This window comes from Saccharomyces mikatae (genome assembly GCF_947241705.1).
Source record: "Saccharomyces mikatae IFO 1815 strain IFO1815 genome assembly, chromosome: 6".
Lineage (NCBI taxonomy): Eukaryota > Fungi > Ascomycota > Saccharomycetes > Saccharomycetales > Saccharomycetaceae > Saccharomyces > Saccharomyces mikatae.
Genome location: NC_079261.1, coordinates 481,945 through 498,832, shown reverse-complemented (window position 1 = coordinate 498,832; position 16,888 = coordinate 481,945). Strand labels below are relative to the sequence as shown.

Genomic DNA, 16,888 nt, shown 5'->3' with positions numbered 1-16,888 from the left:
TCAATCTTTGAAAGTTGATTTGATATAAAAGCCAATATCTCTAGGCACGGAACTGATTAAAAGAACTCGTTATTTCAAACAGTATGAAGGGAAACTTCAGGAAAAGAGATAGCTCTATAAACTCGAGAAAGGGAGGTAATCTTGAGAACAACTACACAAATGGAGGTGGTCCTAATCAAAACAACGGTTTGATGTTTTATGAAAGCGCTGAAACTACGAAAAACTTCGACGACCGTCAAGATTATCTATTGGCCAACAGCATTGGTTCTAATGTAACAGTTACTGTCACTTCTGGTGTGAAATATACCGGGTTATTGGTATCTTGTAATTTGGAATCTACTAATGGTATTGATGTTGTCTTGAGATTCCCCAGAGTTTCTGACTCAGGAGTTAGTAGCTCGGTTGATGAGCTGGCTAAAACTTTGGGGGAAACCTTATTGATTCATGGTGAAGATGTCGCTGAACTGGAATTGAGGAACATTGATTTGTCTCTGGATGAGAAATGGGAAAATTCTAAAGCTCAAGAGGTAACATCCGCCAGAGCTAGTAATGAAAAGGAGAAAGTCAATGAAGAACCGAATGAAAGTTCTAAATTCAAAACTGATGTTGATATCTCTGGCTCTGGCAGAGAAATTAAAGAGCGTAAGTTGGAAAAATGGGCACCGGAAGAAGGCACGGAACATTTCGATATGAGCAAGGGTCAAGCTTTAGAAGACGATTCGGCCACTTGGGATCAATTTGCTGTGAACGAGAAAAAATTTGGTGTAAAGTCAACTTTTGATGAACATTTGTACACAACAAAAATTAATAAGAATGACCCTAATTATGGTAAGAGGCTACAGGAAGCCGAAAGAATTGCCAAAGAGATTGAATCACAAGGTGCTTCCGGTAATATTCACATTTCAGAAGACAGAGGCATCATTGTTGATGATTCTGGCTTAGATGAAGAAGATTTATACTCTGGGGTTGACAGAAGAGGTGATGAGTTGTTGGCCGCTTTGAAAAGCAACTCCAAACCCAACTCGAATAAGGGGAACAGATATGTTCCACCCACCTTAAGACAGCAGCCTCATCATATGGATCCAGCAATCATTTCTTCAACTAATTCTAACAACAATGAAAATATTGTTACTACGGATATTGCTGCTTCTGTAGAAGAACCAAAAGAGGGAAATACTGCACAAAAGATTTCCAAGAAAAAGAAAAATTTGAGCAGTAAAGAGGCACAAATTGAAGAATTGAAAAAATTTTCCGAGAAGTTCAAGGTTCCATATGATATGCCGAAGGATATGCCAGAAGTCTTAAAAAGATCAAACTCCACCTTGAAATCTAATTCATCGTTGCCTCCGAAACCAACTAGCAAAACTCCCTCTGCTAGAACTGTCTCTCCTACTGCACAGGTCCCGGCAGGGAAATCAGAATCTAGAAGAAGTGGCAGCAACATGTCTCCAGGTCAATCGTCGGCTGGTCACACCACAAGATCTAGTACCTCTTCGAGAAGACGCAATCATGGTTCCTTTTTTGGGGCTAAAAATCCTCATACTAATGACGCCAAGAGAGTCGCTTTCGGGAAAAGCTTCAATATGTTTATCAAATCCAAAGAGGCACATGATGAAAAACAGAGAGGCGATAATGTATCGGAGAATATGGAACCATTCTTTATTGAAAAACCTTATTTTACCGCGCCGACTTGGCTCAATACAATTGAAGAATCTTACAAGACATTTTTCCCCGATGAGGACACAGCTATTCAAGAGGCTCAAACCAAATTCCAACAACGCCAAATGAACGCCATGGGTAATGGTGCGCCTGGAATGAATCCAAATATGGGTATCAATATGGGCGGAATGATGGGGTTCCCTATGGGAGGTCCTTCAGCGTCACCAAATCCTATGATGAATGGCTTTGCTGCGGGATCAATGGGTATGTATATGCCATTCCAACCTCAGCCAATGTTTTATCACCCATCGATGCCTCAAATGATGCCAGTTATGGGTAACAATGGGACTGAAGAAGGGGGAGGGAATATTTCGCCTCATATGCCTACAGGTTTTATGGCAGCAGGCCCTGGCGCACCTATGGGAGCATTTGGGTATCCAGGGGGCATGCCATTTCAAGGAATGATGGGATCAGGCCCGTCTGGCATGCCAGCAAGTAGTTCGGCAATGCACAATCATGGACACGGGAGGAATTACCACCAGACTAACCACCATGGAAACCACAGTAGCAGTACTAATGGCCATAAATAGTGAAGGATGTACATAGGCAAAAGCAATATATAATCATAACTTCATGCACTATATAAAACGGTATGTGTCCCGTACTTTTTAACAATGAATGACACAAATTTTTTTGTTTGATCAAAGTGCTTGAATTAATCATCAAATCTTGCCTATTCTTCCTTTCTCTCTTGTTAACACATGCTTTTTACTAAACAGAAGTCATCAACATCCTAACCGCTAAAATTCAGGCAACATTGAACTCTATAAGGCGCCGATAAATATTGGAAGTAGCGCCTAAACGAGACTAGCAAATTTCCTATTGTAGTACTGAAATTTTTTTCGAAGTCATAAACGAGTGTAAACGATATGACAAAATTAACGCTCTTCGAGGCTTGTGAAAATAGAGCAATTAGCTACTTAAAACACAATAGTGAATGTGCAGGGAATTCTGCACGTAGCAGCTGTGTTTATCCTACTATGAAAACGCTCTGTAATACATTCAAACGAACAATAGGTTCAAAAGGAGAAAATTGCCGGTGAATTATGGAAGATATAGAAGGATACGAACCACATGTCACCTTAGAATTGATCAATCGTGGCCATGCAAGACGGATGGGTCACTTGGAAAACTATTTTGCTATTTTGAGTAGGCAAAATATGTACTCAAATTTCACTGTTTATGCAGAATTGAATAAGAGTGTTAGCAGGAGACAGCTGAAACTTGCCTTGAGGATACTGCTCCATAAATACCCAATTCTTGCGCATACAGTCATTCCTAAGAAATACCCTGACCACGAAGCGTATTATTGTAGCGAGGAGTACCTCAATACCCCCTTCCCCCAACATGATTTCATAAAAGTGATTCCTCATCTTGAGTTGAATGATTTGATAATGAATAACCAACCGGCATACAGAGAAGTCATAGAGAAAGTTTCAGAACAATTCAGGAGAGATGATTTCAAAGTGACAAATAGCTTAATTGAATTAATTACGCCTGTAATCGTACCGCTGGGTGACTTGAAAAGGCCTAATTGGAGGTTAATTTGTTTACCAGGTAAGAACACTAGCCAAGCCGACACGTGGACTAACTTTGTTTATGTCAGTAACCATTGTGGCTCTGATGGTGTTAGTGGAACAAATTTTTTCCAAGATCTAGCTGTACTCCTCGCTGAAATTGAAGAACACGGTTTCGATTATGACGAACAGCTGATCGAAGATGACGTTATCATTGATTATAATGAAGATTACGGGGAAATTTCCAAATTTCCAATACCCATTACGGATCGTATTGACTACAAGCCTAAAGTGACCTCGTTACCCAGTTTTTTCCTAAAGGCCTTTATATATGAGCATTGTAACTATAAAACGTCGAGCGAATCGACAGTTACTGCTAGGTATAATCCTTCCACCAAGGCTAATGCCAGTTACAATCATTTGTTGCATTTCAGCACCAAGGAGACAGATCAAATTAGAGCAGAAATCAAAAAAAATGTTCACGACGGGTGTACCATAACACCTTTTATCCAAGCGTGCTTTTTTGTAGCCCTATATAGATACGATAAACTGTTCACAAAATCTTTTCTCGAGTATGGGTTTGATGTAGCGCTTCCAAGCAATACAAGGAGGTTCCTACCAAAGGATAAAGAGTTGAGAGACGCCTACAAATACGGCGCCAATGTTGGTGGTTCGCATTATGCTTATTTGATATCATCATTTAATATATCTGAAGGCGACAACGACAAGTTTTGGAGCCTTGTCGAATACTATCATGATTGTTTTTTAAGATCATACGAGAATGGAGACCATTTAATTGGTTTAGGAGCGTTACAACTTGATTTCATCGTTCAAAACAAGAATATTGACGAGCTCATTGTCAAATCTTATCTAGACCAGCAAAGAGGCGGTGCGATCATCAGCAACGTAGGGTTAGTCAGACAAGATACGACCAAGCCGTACTACATTCGGGACTTAATTTTCTCGCAGTCTGCAGGCGCCTTGAGATTTGCATTTGGCCTAAACATCTGCTCCACAAACGTGAACGGTATGAATATGGACATGAGTGTAGTCCAAGGAACTCTACGGGATCGTGGCGAATGGGAATCGTTCTGCGAAATCTTCTACCAAGCCATCGGTGAATTTGCGTCGCTTTGATGCGATACTGCCGTAGCGGGTCTCGTATAGCTCGGCCGAGCTCGTACAGAAGGCAAGCAGTGTATCGGGCAGAGCTGATATAACACAATACGCTCGTAGTTGATGCATGTTATGGCTGCTCTCGGTCGGGTATAAGTCTCAGACAATAGTATTCATAAACTCGCATGATTATATATCTTTTGTATTTAATCTATAATATGTTCTATGCTTTTTTTCCTATTGTTGTTAAATTTTTTTCTTCTTCATTTCTTTCCAGTTTCTCTTTTTTTTCTTTTTCCACTGAAAAATATATATATATATATATATATACGTTAGAACAATTATCCAGTATTAAGCAATACAGGTTATTTCGAACAATAGAAGAAAAATAGTACAGAAAATATAACAAGTAAAAAGGTCATGTCTGCTGTTAACGTTGCACCTGAATTGATTAATGCCGATAACACAATTACATACGATGCTATTGTCATCGGTGCTGGTGTTATCGGCCCATGTGTTGCTACTGGTCTAGCAAGAAAGGGTAAAAAAGTTCTTATCGTTGAACGTGACTGGGCTATGCCTGACAGAATTGTCGGCGAATTAATGCAGCCAGGTGGTGTTAGAGCATTGAGAAGTTTGGGTATGATTCAATCTATTAACAACATCGAAGCCTACCCTGTTACTGGTTACACTGTTTTTTACAACGGTGAACAAGTCGACATTCCATATCCTTACAAGGCAGATATCGCTAAGGTTGAAAAATTGAAAGATTTAGTTAAAGATGGTAATGACAAGGTCTTGGAAGACAGCACCATTCACATCAAGGATTTTGAAGATGATGAAAGAGAAAGAGGTGTTGCTTTTGTCCATGGTAGATTCTTGAACAACTTGAGAAGCATCACTGCTCAAGAACCAAACGTTACTAGAGTACAGGGTAACTGTATTGATATTCTAAAAGATGACAAGAACGAGGTTGTGGGTGCTAAAGTCGACATCGATGGTCGGGGCAAGGTGGAATTCAAGGCACACTTGACATTTGTTTGCGATGGTATCTTTTCTCGTTTCAGAAAGGAATTACATCCAGACCATGTGCCAACTGTCGGTTCTTCGTTTGTTGGTATGTCTTTGTTTAATGCTAAGAACCCTGCTCCTATGCACGGTCATGTTATTCTAGGTAGTGAACATATGCCAATCTTGGTTTATCAAATCAGCCCTGAAGAAACAAGAATCCTTTGTGCTTACAACTCTCCAAAGGTTCCAGCTGATATCAAAACTTGGATGATTAAGGACGTCCAACCTTTTATTCCAAAGAGTCTACGCCCTTCATTTGACGAAGCCGTCAGTCAAGGTAAATTCAGAGCTATGCCAAACTCCTACTTACCAGCTAGACAAAACGATGTCACTGGTATGTGTGTTATTGGTGACGCTCTAAATATGAGACACCCATTGACCGGTGGTGGTATGACAGTTGGTTTGCATGACGTTGTGTTGTTGATCAAGAAAATTGGTGATCTAGATTTCAGTGACCGTGAGAAGGTTTTGGATGAGTTACTAGATTATCACTTTGAAAGAAAGAGTTACGATTCGGTCATCAATGTTTTATCCGTGGCCTTATACTCCTTGTTCGCCGCTGATAGTGATAACTTGAAGGCACTACAAAAGGGTTGTTTTAAATACTTCCAAAGAGGTGGTGACTGTGTCAACAAGCCTGTTGAATTTTTGTCTGGTGTCTTACCAAAGCCTTTGCAATTGACTAGAGTGTTCTTTGCTGTTGCCTTTTACACCATCTATTTAAATATGGAAGAACGTGGTTTCTTGGGATTGCCAATGGCCTTATTGGAAGGTATTATGATCTTGATCACAGCTATCAGAGTATTCACTCCATTTTTGTTTGGTGAATTGATTGGTTAATTACGATCGAAAGAGAAGAGAGGATTAAAAACGTCAAACGTTAAGTTGCACAATTTATTTTTACAAATGTCAACTTGGAAGGCTTGTATAGTACATTACGATAAACACATTTTTTTTTCATATTACTTATTTATTTTACATATTTTTTAAACAGAATCACACACCATCAATTGTTATTATGGAAGTCTACCATGGTTTTTCTTATCATTTAAATTCAGCAGAAAATCAAGAAAGTTCTTATAAACTACTTTCAATATATGTATTAAATTCATTTCCGGTTATTTAGTCTCAAGTTCTTTTTTCTTGAGTATTGTACCGCTTAATCTTGAGACAATGTGGTTCCAACCATGCTCGGTTCGATAAACAAAATCATGTATAAATGTAGCTGGGTTCTTGTAATGCCTATTAAGACTACACCTAAGCTTATTCATGAATCTTACTCTAATATCGAATACTAAGTGGTTGTCGGTTGAGTCCATTTTTTTTCTGCGTATCCCTTTTTTTGCTCATCCCGGAGAATATCATTATCATAAAATTTTATACTTACACAGTGGGGCGATAAATCCTAAAGAAATAGTAATATTAACATAAAGATAGTGTAAGGATCATTAGTCATGGAAAGACCATTGTGGGTACGTTGGTTGAAAGTGTATGCAATCGGTGGGGCCATCATCGGAAGTGGTTTTTTGCTTTTCAAGTATACAACGCCAACTGATGAACAATTAATTAGCCAGCTTTCCCCTGAATTACGTCTACAATATGAGAGGGAGAAAAAGCTACGTCAATCAGAACAGCAGGCACTAATGAAAATTGTTAAAGAGACCTCTCAAAGTAACGATCCTATCTGGAAAACGGGGCCCATTCAATCACCGTGGGAAAGAAGTGGTGATAACGTTCAAAGCAGAGACCACTTTGCTAAAATAAGGGCAGAGGAGGTACAAAAGGAAGAGTTAGCCAGAATTAGAGATGAACTGTCCCAGTTAAGGTCCGACACTGAGAAGAAAACAAAAGAAATAGTACAGGATAAACAAGGAAAAAGCTGGTGGCGATTCTGGTAAAAGTGTGCCCAGCTGCATGAAAACAACTCACACTCACACAGTATGAAACTAGTCTGTGTTATTTAAGATATGTTAGTTAGTTATTTATTCATTGTAAATAGATTCAAAAATAAAACTTCGTAAGTCTTTCTATTGGCTTTGCCATTTTTATGGGTAAAAATGCGCAAGCCCGGAATCGAACCGGGGGCCCAACGATGGCAACGTTGGATTTTACCACTAAACCACTTGCGCTGTTTAATTGTTAAATTTTAATATTACGGTCTCACTAAATACCAGAGTGTCTAGACAATCCTAATATATACTATCATACTATCTTAGGCAGTAACTTTTTGTCAAAATAACTTATCAGCTTGATTCACAGGATGTTACTTATCCTATATATTTTGTAAGATATGGCTTATACTGAGAAATGGGTGAATTTTGAGATGATGTTGGGATTCCATTGTTGATAAAGGCAATATTATTTGGTATATAGAAAATACTAGAAGTTCTCCTCGAGGATATAGGAATCCAATAAATGGAACTTGTAATTCTACATAATTCTGTATATGCTTTTATTGTCATTTTATATGTTGTCAGTCATTATCCTATTACATTATCAATCCTTGCATTCAGCTTCCACTTATTTCGATGACGGCTTCTCATAACTTATGTCACCTTCTAACACCGTATATGTTGGAATAAGTGATTACCACTATACATTTATTCATATAAATTGTTGTAGTTGATGACGAACATTCTTTAACATGATACTAATGATGTTGAGTAAATTAATACTAACATTCTTATGGTGATACCAATTTAAATGGAGTAGGGAAATTCTAATTATAGAATTTCCTGCACTAATAAGATAAAGATCTATTAATTGTCCAGAACTTAGTATATAAGAAGATGAGTTAACACTAAATTCTTATCATCAACACTCTGATTTATGTCTGAACCTTTTGGTTTAATACACCCAATCAGCGTGTGTTTTATATACCTCTCTTATATAGATTAAGAAGGAACGACTATTCTTAATTATTACAACTTACTAAACTACTAATTATCAACAGTATATGATAATGTACTAGTAGTATGATTACTAGTTGATAGACGATAGTTGATTTTCATTCCAACATTTTCACCGACACATTACAAGATGAATACATTCAACAGAGTCATTTATCTAATATCTAAACGATAGATAACCTTACATCTGAGAGTGAAAGAATTGTTCAATCTGCTTTTCCCAATATAATATATCTTCACATAAGAACAGACAGCAAAAAGTTACGCTTTTCATCGCGCTACAGTCCTCCACGCTACTTTTTTCTTGTTTTCTTTAACACCTATTTAATTATATCATTTTGCAAATAAAGAAACTACATCTTCGTCATCAATCCTGTGATTCAACCCGCACTTTTGAGGAGAATGCTTAGCGGAAGAACCCCACACCAATGCATATTTGAATTTATCTTTGAAATCTCTGTGGATACCATGACACAGGTCACCAATAGTGGAGTTGTTTCTTACAACCAAAGGATCATCAAATACCGGTCTAACACCTCTCTTCTTTGTATACACACGGCTCAAGTTCAGCTGGTACCAAATTTCTTCAACAACATCTTGTATGCCTAGATTCATTTCACACGACATTACGACAGTGTTTGGTTCTCTGGCAAGTTTATCCACTTCTTCTAATGAAACTGCGTCAATCTTGTTATACACATAAAGACATTTGACATAATTTCTATGTTGTTCGTTAATAACGTCGATAAAATCGTCGATTGTACATTCATCATCTCTTACTAGAACTTCTGCATTATGGATACGATAATCTCTCAATATCATTTTGATTGCTTGCTCGGTTAGATTGGTTTTTGGAGGGGAAGTGAATGTAACTTTGACGCCACCAGTTTCTTTTTTTTTATAGTAGATATTTGGTTTTTCCTTATTAAGCCTGATCCCTACGTTTTCTAATTCCTTTTCTAAAGATGCTCGCTGATGTTCACTCTTCGTAGCGTCTAAGACCATCAATACTAAGTCGGCAGTCCTTGCAGTGGCGACAACTTGTCTACCTCGGCCTTTACCTTGCGAAGCACCATAAATAATACCTGGAAGATCTACAATTTGGATTTCGGCACCTTGATATTTTAATACACCGGGAACTGATGTCAATGTAGTGAATGCATAATGGGCAATTTCAGATTTAGTAGTAGTTATTTTACCCAATAGAGAAGATTTACCAACAGAGGGGTAACCTATCAAAACAACTCTAGCATCGCCTGACTTCGCCACTTCAAAACCAGATCCTCCACCACCACCGCTACCAGCTTCATCAGCCAACAATTGTTGTCTATATCTAGCCAGTTTACCCTTCAAAAGACCCAGATGGTGTTCTGTGGCCTTATTCTTTTGGGTCCTGGCCATTTCTTCCTCGATGGCTTTGATTTTGTCAATAATACCCATGTTTTGTGCTTTTTATGCTGGTCTAGATGTCGTGTATTTCGCTATTTCCTAGTCTTATTTGCTATTAACTTTCTCAATGCTTTACCAACTATATAATTGAGCTAAGATCACATCGCTATTATCACGAAAATTTTCACTACGGGTAATCATAGATTATTCTATTATTTGAAAGAGTAACTACGGAACACGAATTAAGTCATTTTATAGTAGTCACGAAACTGGAGGAAGGTATCGTAAAGAATATTTTGGCCGCTCTCAAGATGTCCTTTTACAATGCTAATAGTAATGCTAATAATGGTGGCGGCTTTTATCAACCTTCCGCACAATTTGCGGTTCCTCAGGGATCCATGAATTTTCAAAATACTGTTGACTCTTCAAATACTGGTAATGACAATAATTTGGGTGTTGCCCCCGATCCTTTGCCAGTGGGTATTCTACACGCTCTTTCCACGAAGGGGTATGCACATGAACCTCCATTGTTAGAAGAAGTTGGGATTAATTTCGATCATATTATAACAAAAACCAAGATGGTTCTTATACCAATACGTTTTGGTAATGGTGTGCCACAAGAGATCTTGAACGATTCAGATTTGGCCGGGCCTTTGATATTCTTTTTATTATTTGGTCTTTTTTTGTTGATGGCTGGAAAAGTTCATTTTGGTTACATTTATGGTGTCGCCTTGTTTGGCACCATTTCTCTACACAATTTATCTAAATTAATGAGCAATAATGATACTTCTATTCAAACAAACCTACAATTCTTTAATACAGCATCCATCCTGGGGTACTGCTTTTTGCCTTTGTGTTTTCTTTCTTTAATGGGCATTTTTCGTGGCTTGAACAACACTACGGGGTATATTATATCAGTACTATTTGTGATTTGGAGTACTTGGACTTCTTCTGGATTCTTAAACTCCTTATTGCAGTTACAGAACGCCAGATTATTAATCGCTTACCCACTATTGATCTTTTACAGCGTTTTTGCCCTCATGGTAATTTTTGTTTAAGGGGATTATTTATTATTTCAAAAACAGTGTTCCATATATATACTTTCTCGACCACATTTAAATAAAAGTATACATATCATTTACATAACTATACTCTGTTATATGTTTAAACAATATCAGTCCCAGGCGACACTAAATGACGGAGTACAATTGACCTTCATTTTTGTTGCTAATATAGGTTTCAGTTATTTCAACAAATGTGTCCAGTCCGCACTATGGTGAAAAAGGAATTATAATGCTCTAGTAATTCTAATCTTCTCCAGAGAAAAAAAAGGTTCATAGGCTCAAATCGAAAGAAAACATGCAATGCAGATCAATTGCACATCGATTATATTCCAAAGTTTCTCACATAACGACCCCAATTTTTTATCCCAATGCTAAACCGCACCTTGGGCATCTTTACTCCAGTTTATTAAGCGATGTTCACCATCGATGGCAACTATTGAACGGAAACCTCTCCTTCTTCACTACAGGTACCGATGAACACGGTTTGAAAATCCAATGTGCTAGTGAATCCAAAGGGTATGATCAACCAAAAAAATTTGTCGATAAATTATACCTGGACTTTGTTCAATTAGACAAGGTATATGATATCAATTATACTAGATTTATAAGAACAACAGATCCTGATCACATCGAAAACGTGATAAAACTGTGGGAACTTTGTTCAAAAAATGGCTTTATTTACAAGGGCGAACATAAAGGCTGGTACTCGATTTCTGATGAAACTTTCTATCCGGAATCTAAAGTCATTAAAGACCCTAAAAATGATGGTAAATATTTGAACACTGAATCGAATAATGAAGTAATTTATCAATCAGAGACAAATTATTTTTTCAGGTTATCTTCATTCAACAAAAGAATAGTTGATCATATAAAAAATAATCCGACTTTTATTTTTCCTGGTTCTAAAAGAGATCAAATTTTGAAAGAATTAGAAACTAGTGGAGTATTGCCAGATTTATCGATATCAAGACCTTCTTCAAGACTCAAGTGGGGTATACCGACTCCTAATGACCCATCGCAAAAAGTTTATGTGTGGTTTGATGCCCTATGTAACTACCTTTCCTCCATTGGTGGCATACCTTTCATCTTGAGCGATGTTGCTGAGGTAGCATCGAAACATCATAACATTAGATCAAATCACGAAACACATTCGGTAATACCATACCCGAAAGAAGTCTGGCAGAATACAACTCACGTGATAGGAAAAGACATCGCTAAATTTCATACCATATATTGGCCTGCTTTCTTATTTGCGGCTGGATTGCCTTTACCGAAGCAAATTGTTGTCCATGGACATTGGCTATGCAATGGAATGAAGATGTCTAAAAGTTTAGGGAATGTAATAGACCCGATTGATATGGCAAATTACTATGGTGCCGATATTGTGCGATGGTTCTTACTAGAAAATTCTAAACTGGAAGAGGATGGCGACTTCCAGGAAACCAAATTATTTGAAACGAGAGAACTTCTAGTCTCCAAATGGGGAAATCTGATTAATAGATGTTGTAGCTCGAAATTCAATATTGGGAGAGCTGTAATGAAATTTGGTAACAAAGAATCTTCATATTTACAGGAAATATTCAAAAATGAGCCAGTTGTTTCCCAACAAATTGATAACTTAGTCAAATTATTGGACAAATCAAGAGAAGTTTTTGATGAAAAAATAACTATTTTCCAATATTCTCAACTGCTGAAGCATGTTTGGGGGATAATCAACGATGCTAATACCTTGGTTCAAAGCAGTAAACCTTGGGAGAGGGAAATGAATCAGCAAGATGCTATAATGTTTTTGGCGATGGAAACATCTAGAATTCTCTCCATTTTATGCCAGCCTATGATTCCATCTCTCTCACGAAGTTTTCTAGATCGTATTGATGTTTTTAAGGAGAAAAGGACTATAAATTACTCTATATTCGGGTGTGATGGAACATATGGGATGCAATCGAATAACAAAGGCCGGGAAGTTCCATTGAAGAAAATTCCATTTAGGTTATCGGAGTAATACCGCATATAAAATGATAGAAAAAAGATACGTATCCCACTGTAAATAATTAGCGTATGCGTTATAGCATAATTACCACAATTGAAGGGTAGAAATATAACTTCTTTTTTTACTTACTTATAAAATGCTTAGTTTTTAATAGGGAAACCTTGATATGAAGTCATACTATTTTTTAGGATTTTTTTACAAATGTCAGGGTTATAATAAAGTCTGACAGGTAATCGCTCTGGTATTCGTTATACATAACTACCAATTCCCTCATCATTTCAGCCGCTTTAAATCTCAGCAAAACCCTTCTTCATCATTTCCCGCAACGTATGATATTCCCATGTTGCATTTCCTGCACTTTTAGCGTTTTCATCGCTTACGCTTATTGTTCTTTTGATCTGTTCAATTTTTTTTGGATCATCTACTTTGATGCGCACTCTTTTCAACTCACTAACATTAGACGTGTGTCCGATACTCATTCCAACTTTAACCAATGTTTCAATACACTCTGAGGAGTTTTTCACAAGATCTGAATCAAACATGAAGTTGTTATGTGGAACAACAATAACTATAGTAGACCCGCCAAACTTAAAATATCCCAGTTCCTGTCCACTTTCGACTAAATCGTTTTCTTTACACATCAATAATATCGAACCAACCATCATTGCACCGATAGGTATATACAATATTTTGCCAAACTGAGGAGAATCGATAGGAATAATAACTCTAATATTTTCACCAAAGACATCTAACTCACTGCGAACAGCCATTGGATTTACAGTGTAATACTCACCATCAACATATATTGGTTTTCCAATTTTACCATTACATGGTGAGTGAAACCGGTGATAATCTTGCGGTGCCAGTCTAAATATACCAATACTACACCCACTGTCGTTAAATATTTCTGGGCTATAGTTATTAGCTAACTTCTTGATAGAAAATTTTCTACCTTTTATCCATATTTCCTTTGACTCTTGTATAGTTGAAAACACTGTGCATCTTGAATCAGCTGGTGAAAATAATATTTCTTTACTAGTGCTTTCAGGTAGCCGGCTTCCTGGTTTTAATTTTCTGTAAAAAAAATCATTGAATGTTTTGAAATCTTCATCTCGGCATTGTGAAAGGTCTAATGAATGAAACTTTATGAAAGGTTCGATTTGTTTGGCAGATGCGGTGCTGTCAAATTTTTTTCCTTGTCTGACTGACAAAGTTTTCAAGAGGGATCTAAATTTTTTAGACTCAGGACTTTTACCATTATATATAATTCTCATTCCCAACTTTACATGCGCGCTTATTTTCTCCTCTATAATTATTCCTGTATCTCGGTCTTGAACTAAGATGTTTGCATTATTAGATCCCAAAGCATATTTTCCATAGGTTAGTTTTATTAAAACCTTCGAAAACCACCTCTTGGAGGCAAACGCAGATGAGACATATGATGGCTTTAAAGTTTTGTGTTCTTTTGAAAAAGTGCAGATGGCAAAATGTGTTATCAAATCATTTTCTAAAACCAGTTTGGAGCGTCTGGCATTTCTAGTTGGTTTGCACGAACGCAAGCACCTAGGACATGTCCAAATACGTTTAAAATTTGTAGATTTTCTCCATGATTGCAAACCTTCAACCAATTGTGATCGACTAATGTTTTCGCCGGCCCAAGCTGATTTATTGAAATGTTCAAAAATTTCAAAAGAATCAGTCATCGTGAATGAACCAAGACGTTCGAGATAAAGCATTACTTGAATGATATCAAGTTTCTCTAAATTAACTGATGTATTAACAGCCTCTTTCCAAAACCTATTTTTCAAGGACGAATATGAAACGTATTTGAAGTGTGAATATAAGGTTGGTTGCTTAGGAGCATATGCTGGTTCAACAGTGAGATCTAATGGTATTTCATAAGGTATCCACTCGTTTTCATGCTGTTGTTGTTGTAACATATCAAACCATGCCAGTTCACTTTTTGCAACGTCATCATTAAATGAGAATGAGTCTTTATCAACGACTTTGATACTGAAGGCAAAATTTGTCTCGTGCGGAAAAACTTCGAAGGTGGCATATTCATTGAATTCTGGATTTAAAGTATGCTTTCTCCACGATGTTTTGAATACTCTTCTACCAAACGAAATAATGATAAAGGGATCCATTTCATAATTAGTCTTAGACAATCGATTTCTTAACGCAGGTAAATTTTTAATAGCCTCTATATGCATAAATACGACTCCCATTGCATGTTCCTTCTTTGAAATAAAAAAGTTACTTTTCGCTCTTCTGTATAGGTAGTTTGCATATGATCTTTTATGTTTACCTCTTTGAAGATGTAAAAGCCGACTTCCAATGTATTCGTTTGATTGAGAATCAGAATCCTCATTCTCGTTTTCATTATATATATCGAAATCTTCATCACTTTCCTGTTGATCTTCAGATTCTTCATCATCTATCGATGTTATATCATTATCCGACACGGCAGGCAATCTTGTAACATCTTCTGGTTCTACAATATCATATTCATCTAAAGCTGTTATCATTGAAGATAAACTGATATGTGTATCTTCATCGATATCCTGGACGTTTACGTGTGGCACACTAGTATGATCAGTATCTTGAAAATCATTCAGAATATCTAATCCTTCATCGTTTAACGAAACAACCTCCGACATAGAGTCGTACACAGTATCATTGTCTATATCATATGTTCTTTCCATAGACATACTGTCGCTGCTATTTATATCCTCAATGAAACCCTCATCATCTATTTCGTCTTCGGCATTAATCTCTTCTTCTTCTTCTGCGTGGGCTAGCTCAGTATCACTATAAGGTTTCTCGCGTTGCATTTCATTTCTACTAAGACCCGAGCCACTGCTCAACATTTCTTCTAGTGGAGATGGCAAGGAACTGGAAGATCTCATTCGGGCTTTGTTTCTATCTATTCTACCCAAATAACTATTCAAATCTTTTCGCCAAGTACTAAAGGCCTGAAAAGTTGGTGTTTTCTTAACGTTACATTCTAGCTTAAATCCAAGCAAAATATCACCCACTAAATAATCAGAGGTCGAGGGGTTTTGATCTTTGCCTCTTTTCATATCGTACAGATGGTACCGTTGAGATTCAATCGAAAATTTGTAGCTCGTTGTGGTGTCCTTTCTCTTGAACAGATCCAGCAAAGAAATTTTTGCTTCACCCAGGTACAGATAGCTATTTGTCCTGTTTTTATGTAATGAGCCAGAACTTGTTGTCGAGAGAGATGAAGCAGAATGTGAAGCAGTGGTTGTAGCTGAGGATGACACTGAATTGATGGATGTTGAAGTTTGATTACCCTTGGACGTAACACTCAAATTTCTCGAAGAATATGAGTGAGAAACTTGACCTGGGTTTGATAGTGATAATGTAGATGTGTTTGCAGTATTCGTTCTTGATCTATTAGGGGTGGTGGGATGGTTTCCAGTTGGTAAGGCGTCGTATACTATAACTCTTAACCATTCTGAAGTTGGATTTCTAGGAAGTTTGATCTTCAAAGTTTGATTCCAGTGTGTATTTGAATTCTTAAGCTTGTTTGTCTTCTGACTATAAAATGTGTTGGTAGTAACAAAGCATACGGGGTTACAATTGAAGGTCTTTAAAGCCTCAATATTTTCAGCTTGAATGACATGAATTTTTAAGACTAGCGTTGGTTTCTTATTTTTGCCCCGTTTTCTGCTCTTTATAATTCTCATCTTAATTGTTGAATGCTCACTGAAAATTGAGGATTTTCCACCAATTGATGTTGCATCAATCCCTTTGAGCTAAATATGATCTAAATATGAAGTAGTATTTATATTTAGAAAGATAATCCTTAGAAGTAGCACATGCATTAGGGCTAGATTCTCAATTATGCTGAAAATACACATGTGCCCTATTATTTCATTGTTTCCCCGTATTACATCCCTCTTTTTATAGTTACAAAACCTTAACCTTTTCAAATTTTACCCTATCTCTGCCCTGGACCCTAGTATACTTTCTTTTTTTCTTTTTTTTTTTTTTTTTGAAGAAATACAAGGGCAATGGTTTTCCAATTTCAGACCCCCCCAAATGAAAAAGTTATATAATATTTGAGGTACAACTAAATAGCAATTG

General features: G+C 37.0%; 8 protein-coding genes and 1 non-coding gene across 9 annotated transcripts; 6 read left to right on the top strand and 3 right to left on the bottom strand.

The window, feature by feature from the left end:
- Positions 1-83: 83 nt before the first annotated feature.
- On the top strand, positions 84-2,249 carry PBP1 (Pbp1p; the record flags this gene model as incomplete). The annotated part of the gene is made up of 1 exon (XM_056222273.1): positions 84-2,249. The coding sequence occupies one exon, from the start codon at positions 84-86 to the stop codon at positions 2,247-2,249; it is 2,166 nt and encodes a 721-aa protein (XP_056081981.1).
- A 516-nt stretch (positions 2,250-2,765) lies between these two features.
- On the top strand, positions 2,766-4,373 carry ATF2 (alcohol O-acetyltransferase; the record flags this gene model as incomplete). The annotated part of the gene is made up of 1 exon (XM_056222272.1): positions 2,766-4,373. One exon carries the CDS (start codon positions 2,766-2,768, stop codon positions 4,371-4,373), a length of 1,608 nt encoding a protein of 535 aa, XP_056081980.1.
- A 399-nt stretch (positions 4,374-4,772) lies between these two features.
- ERG1 (squalene monooxygenase) lies at positions 4,773-6,263 on the top strand (the record flags this gene model as incomplete). Its single annotated transcript, XM_056222271.1, has 1 exon — positions 4,773-6,263. The coding sequence occupies one exon, from the start codon at positions 4,773-4,775 to the stop codon at positions 6,261-6,263; it is 1,491 nt and encodes a 496-aa protein (XP_056081979.1).
- Positions 6,264-6,877: 614 nt separating this feature from the next.
- Positions 6,878-7,321, top strand: CBP4 (Cbp4p; the record flags this gene model as incomplete). The annotated part of the gene is made up of 1 exon (XM_056222270.1): positions 6,878-7,321. The coding sequence occupies one exon, from the start codon at positions 6,878-6,880 to the stop codon at positions 7,319-7,321; it is 444 nt and encodes a 147-aa protein (XP_056081978.1).
- A 160-nt stretch (positions 7,322-7,481) lies between these two features.
- Smki_6.trna20G lies at positions 7,482-7,552 on the bottom strand. Its single transcript has one exon. It is a non-coding gene; the product is annotated as a tRNA-Gly (tRNA).
- Positions 7,553-8,665: 1,113 nt separating this feature from the next.
- On the bottom strand, positions 8,666-9,772 carry RBG2 (Rbg2p; the record flags this gene model as incomplete). Its single annotated transcript, XM_056222269.1, has 1 exon — positions 8,666-9,772. The coding sequence occupies one exon, from the start codon at positions 9,770-9,772 to the stop codon at positions 8,666-8,668; it is 1,107 nt and encodes a 368-aa protein (XP_056081977.1).
- Positions 9,773-10,032: 260 nt separating this feature from the next.
- On the top strand, positions 10,033-10,779 carry YIP1 (transporter YIP1; the record flags this gene model as incomplete). The annotated part of the gene is made up of 1 exon (XM_056222268.1): positions 10,033-10,779. One exon carries the CDS (start codon positions 10,033-10,035, stop codon positions 10,777-10,779), a length of 747 nt encoding a protein of 248 aa, XP_056081976.1.
- Positions 10,780-11,080: 301 nt separating this feature from the next.
- On the top strand, positions 11,081-12,787 carry MSM1 (methionine--tRNA ligase MSM1; the record flags this gene model as incomplete). The annotated part of the gene is made up of 1 exon (XM_056222267.1): positions 11,081-12,787. One exon carries the CDS (start codon positions 11,081-11,083, stop codon positions 12,785-12,787), a length of 1,707 nt encoding a protein of 568 aa, XP_056081975.1.
- Positions 12,788-13,062: 275 nt separating this feature from the next.
- PSD2 (phosphatidylserine decarboxylase 2) lies at positions 13,063-16,488 on the bottom strand (the record flags this gene model as incomplete). The annotated part of the gene is made up of 1 exon (XM_056222266.1): positions 13,063-16,488. One exon carries the CDS (start codon positions 16,486-16,488, stop codon positions 13,063-13,065), a length of 3,426 nt encoding a protein of 1,141 aa, XP_056081974.1.
- Between the last annotated feature and the right edge of the window lie 400 nt (positions 16,489-16,888).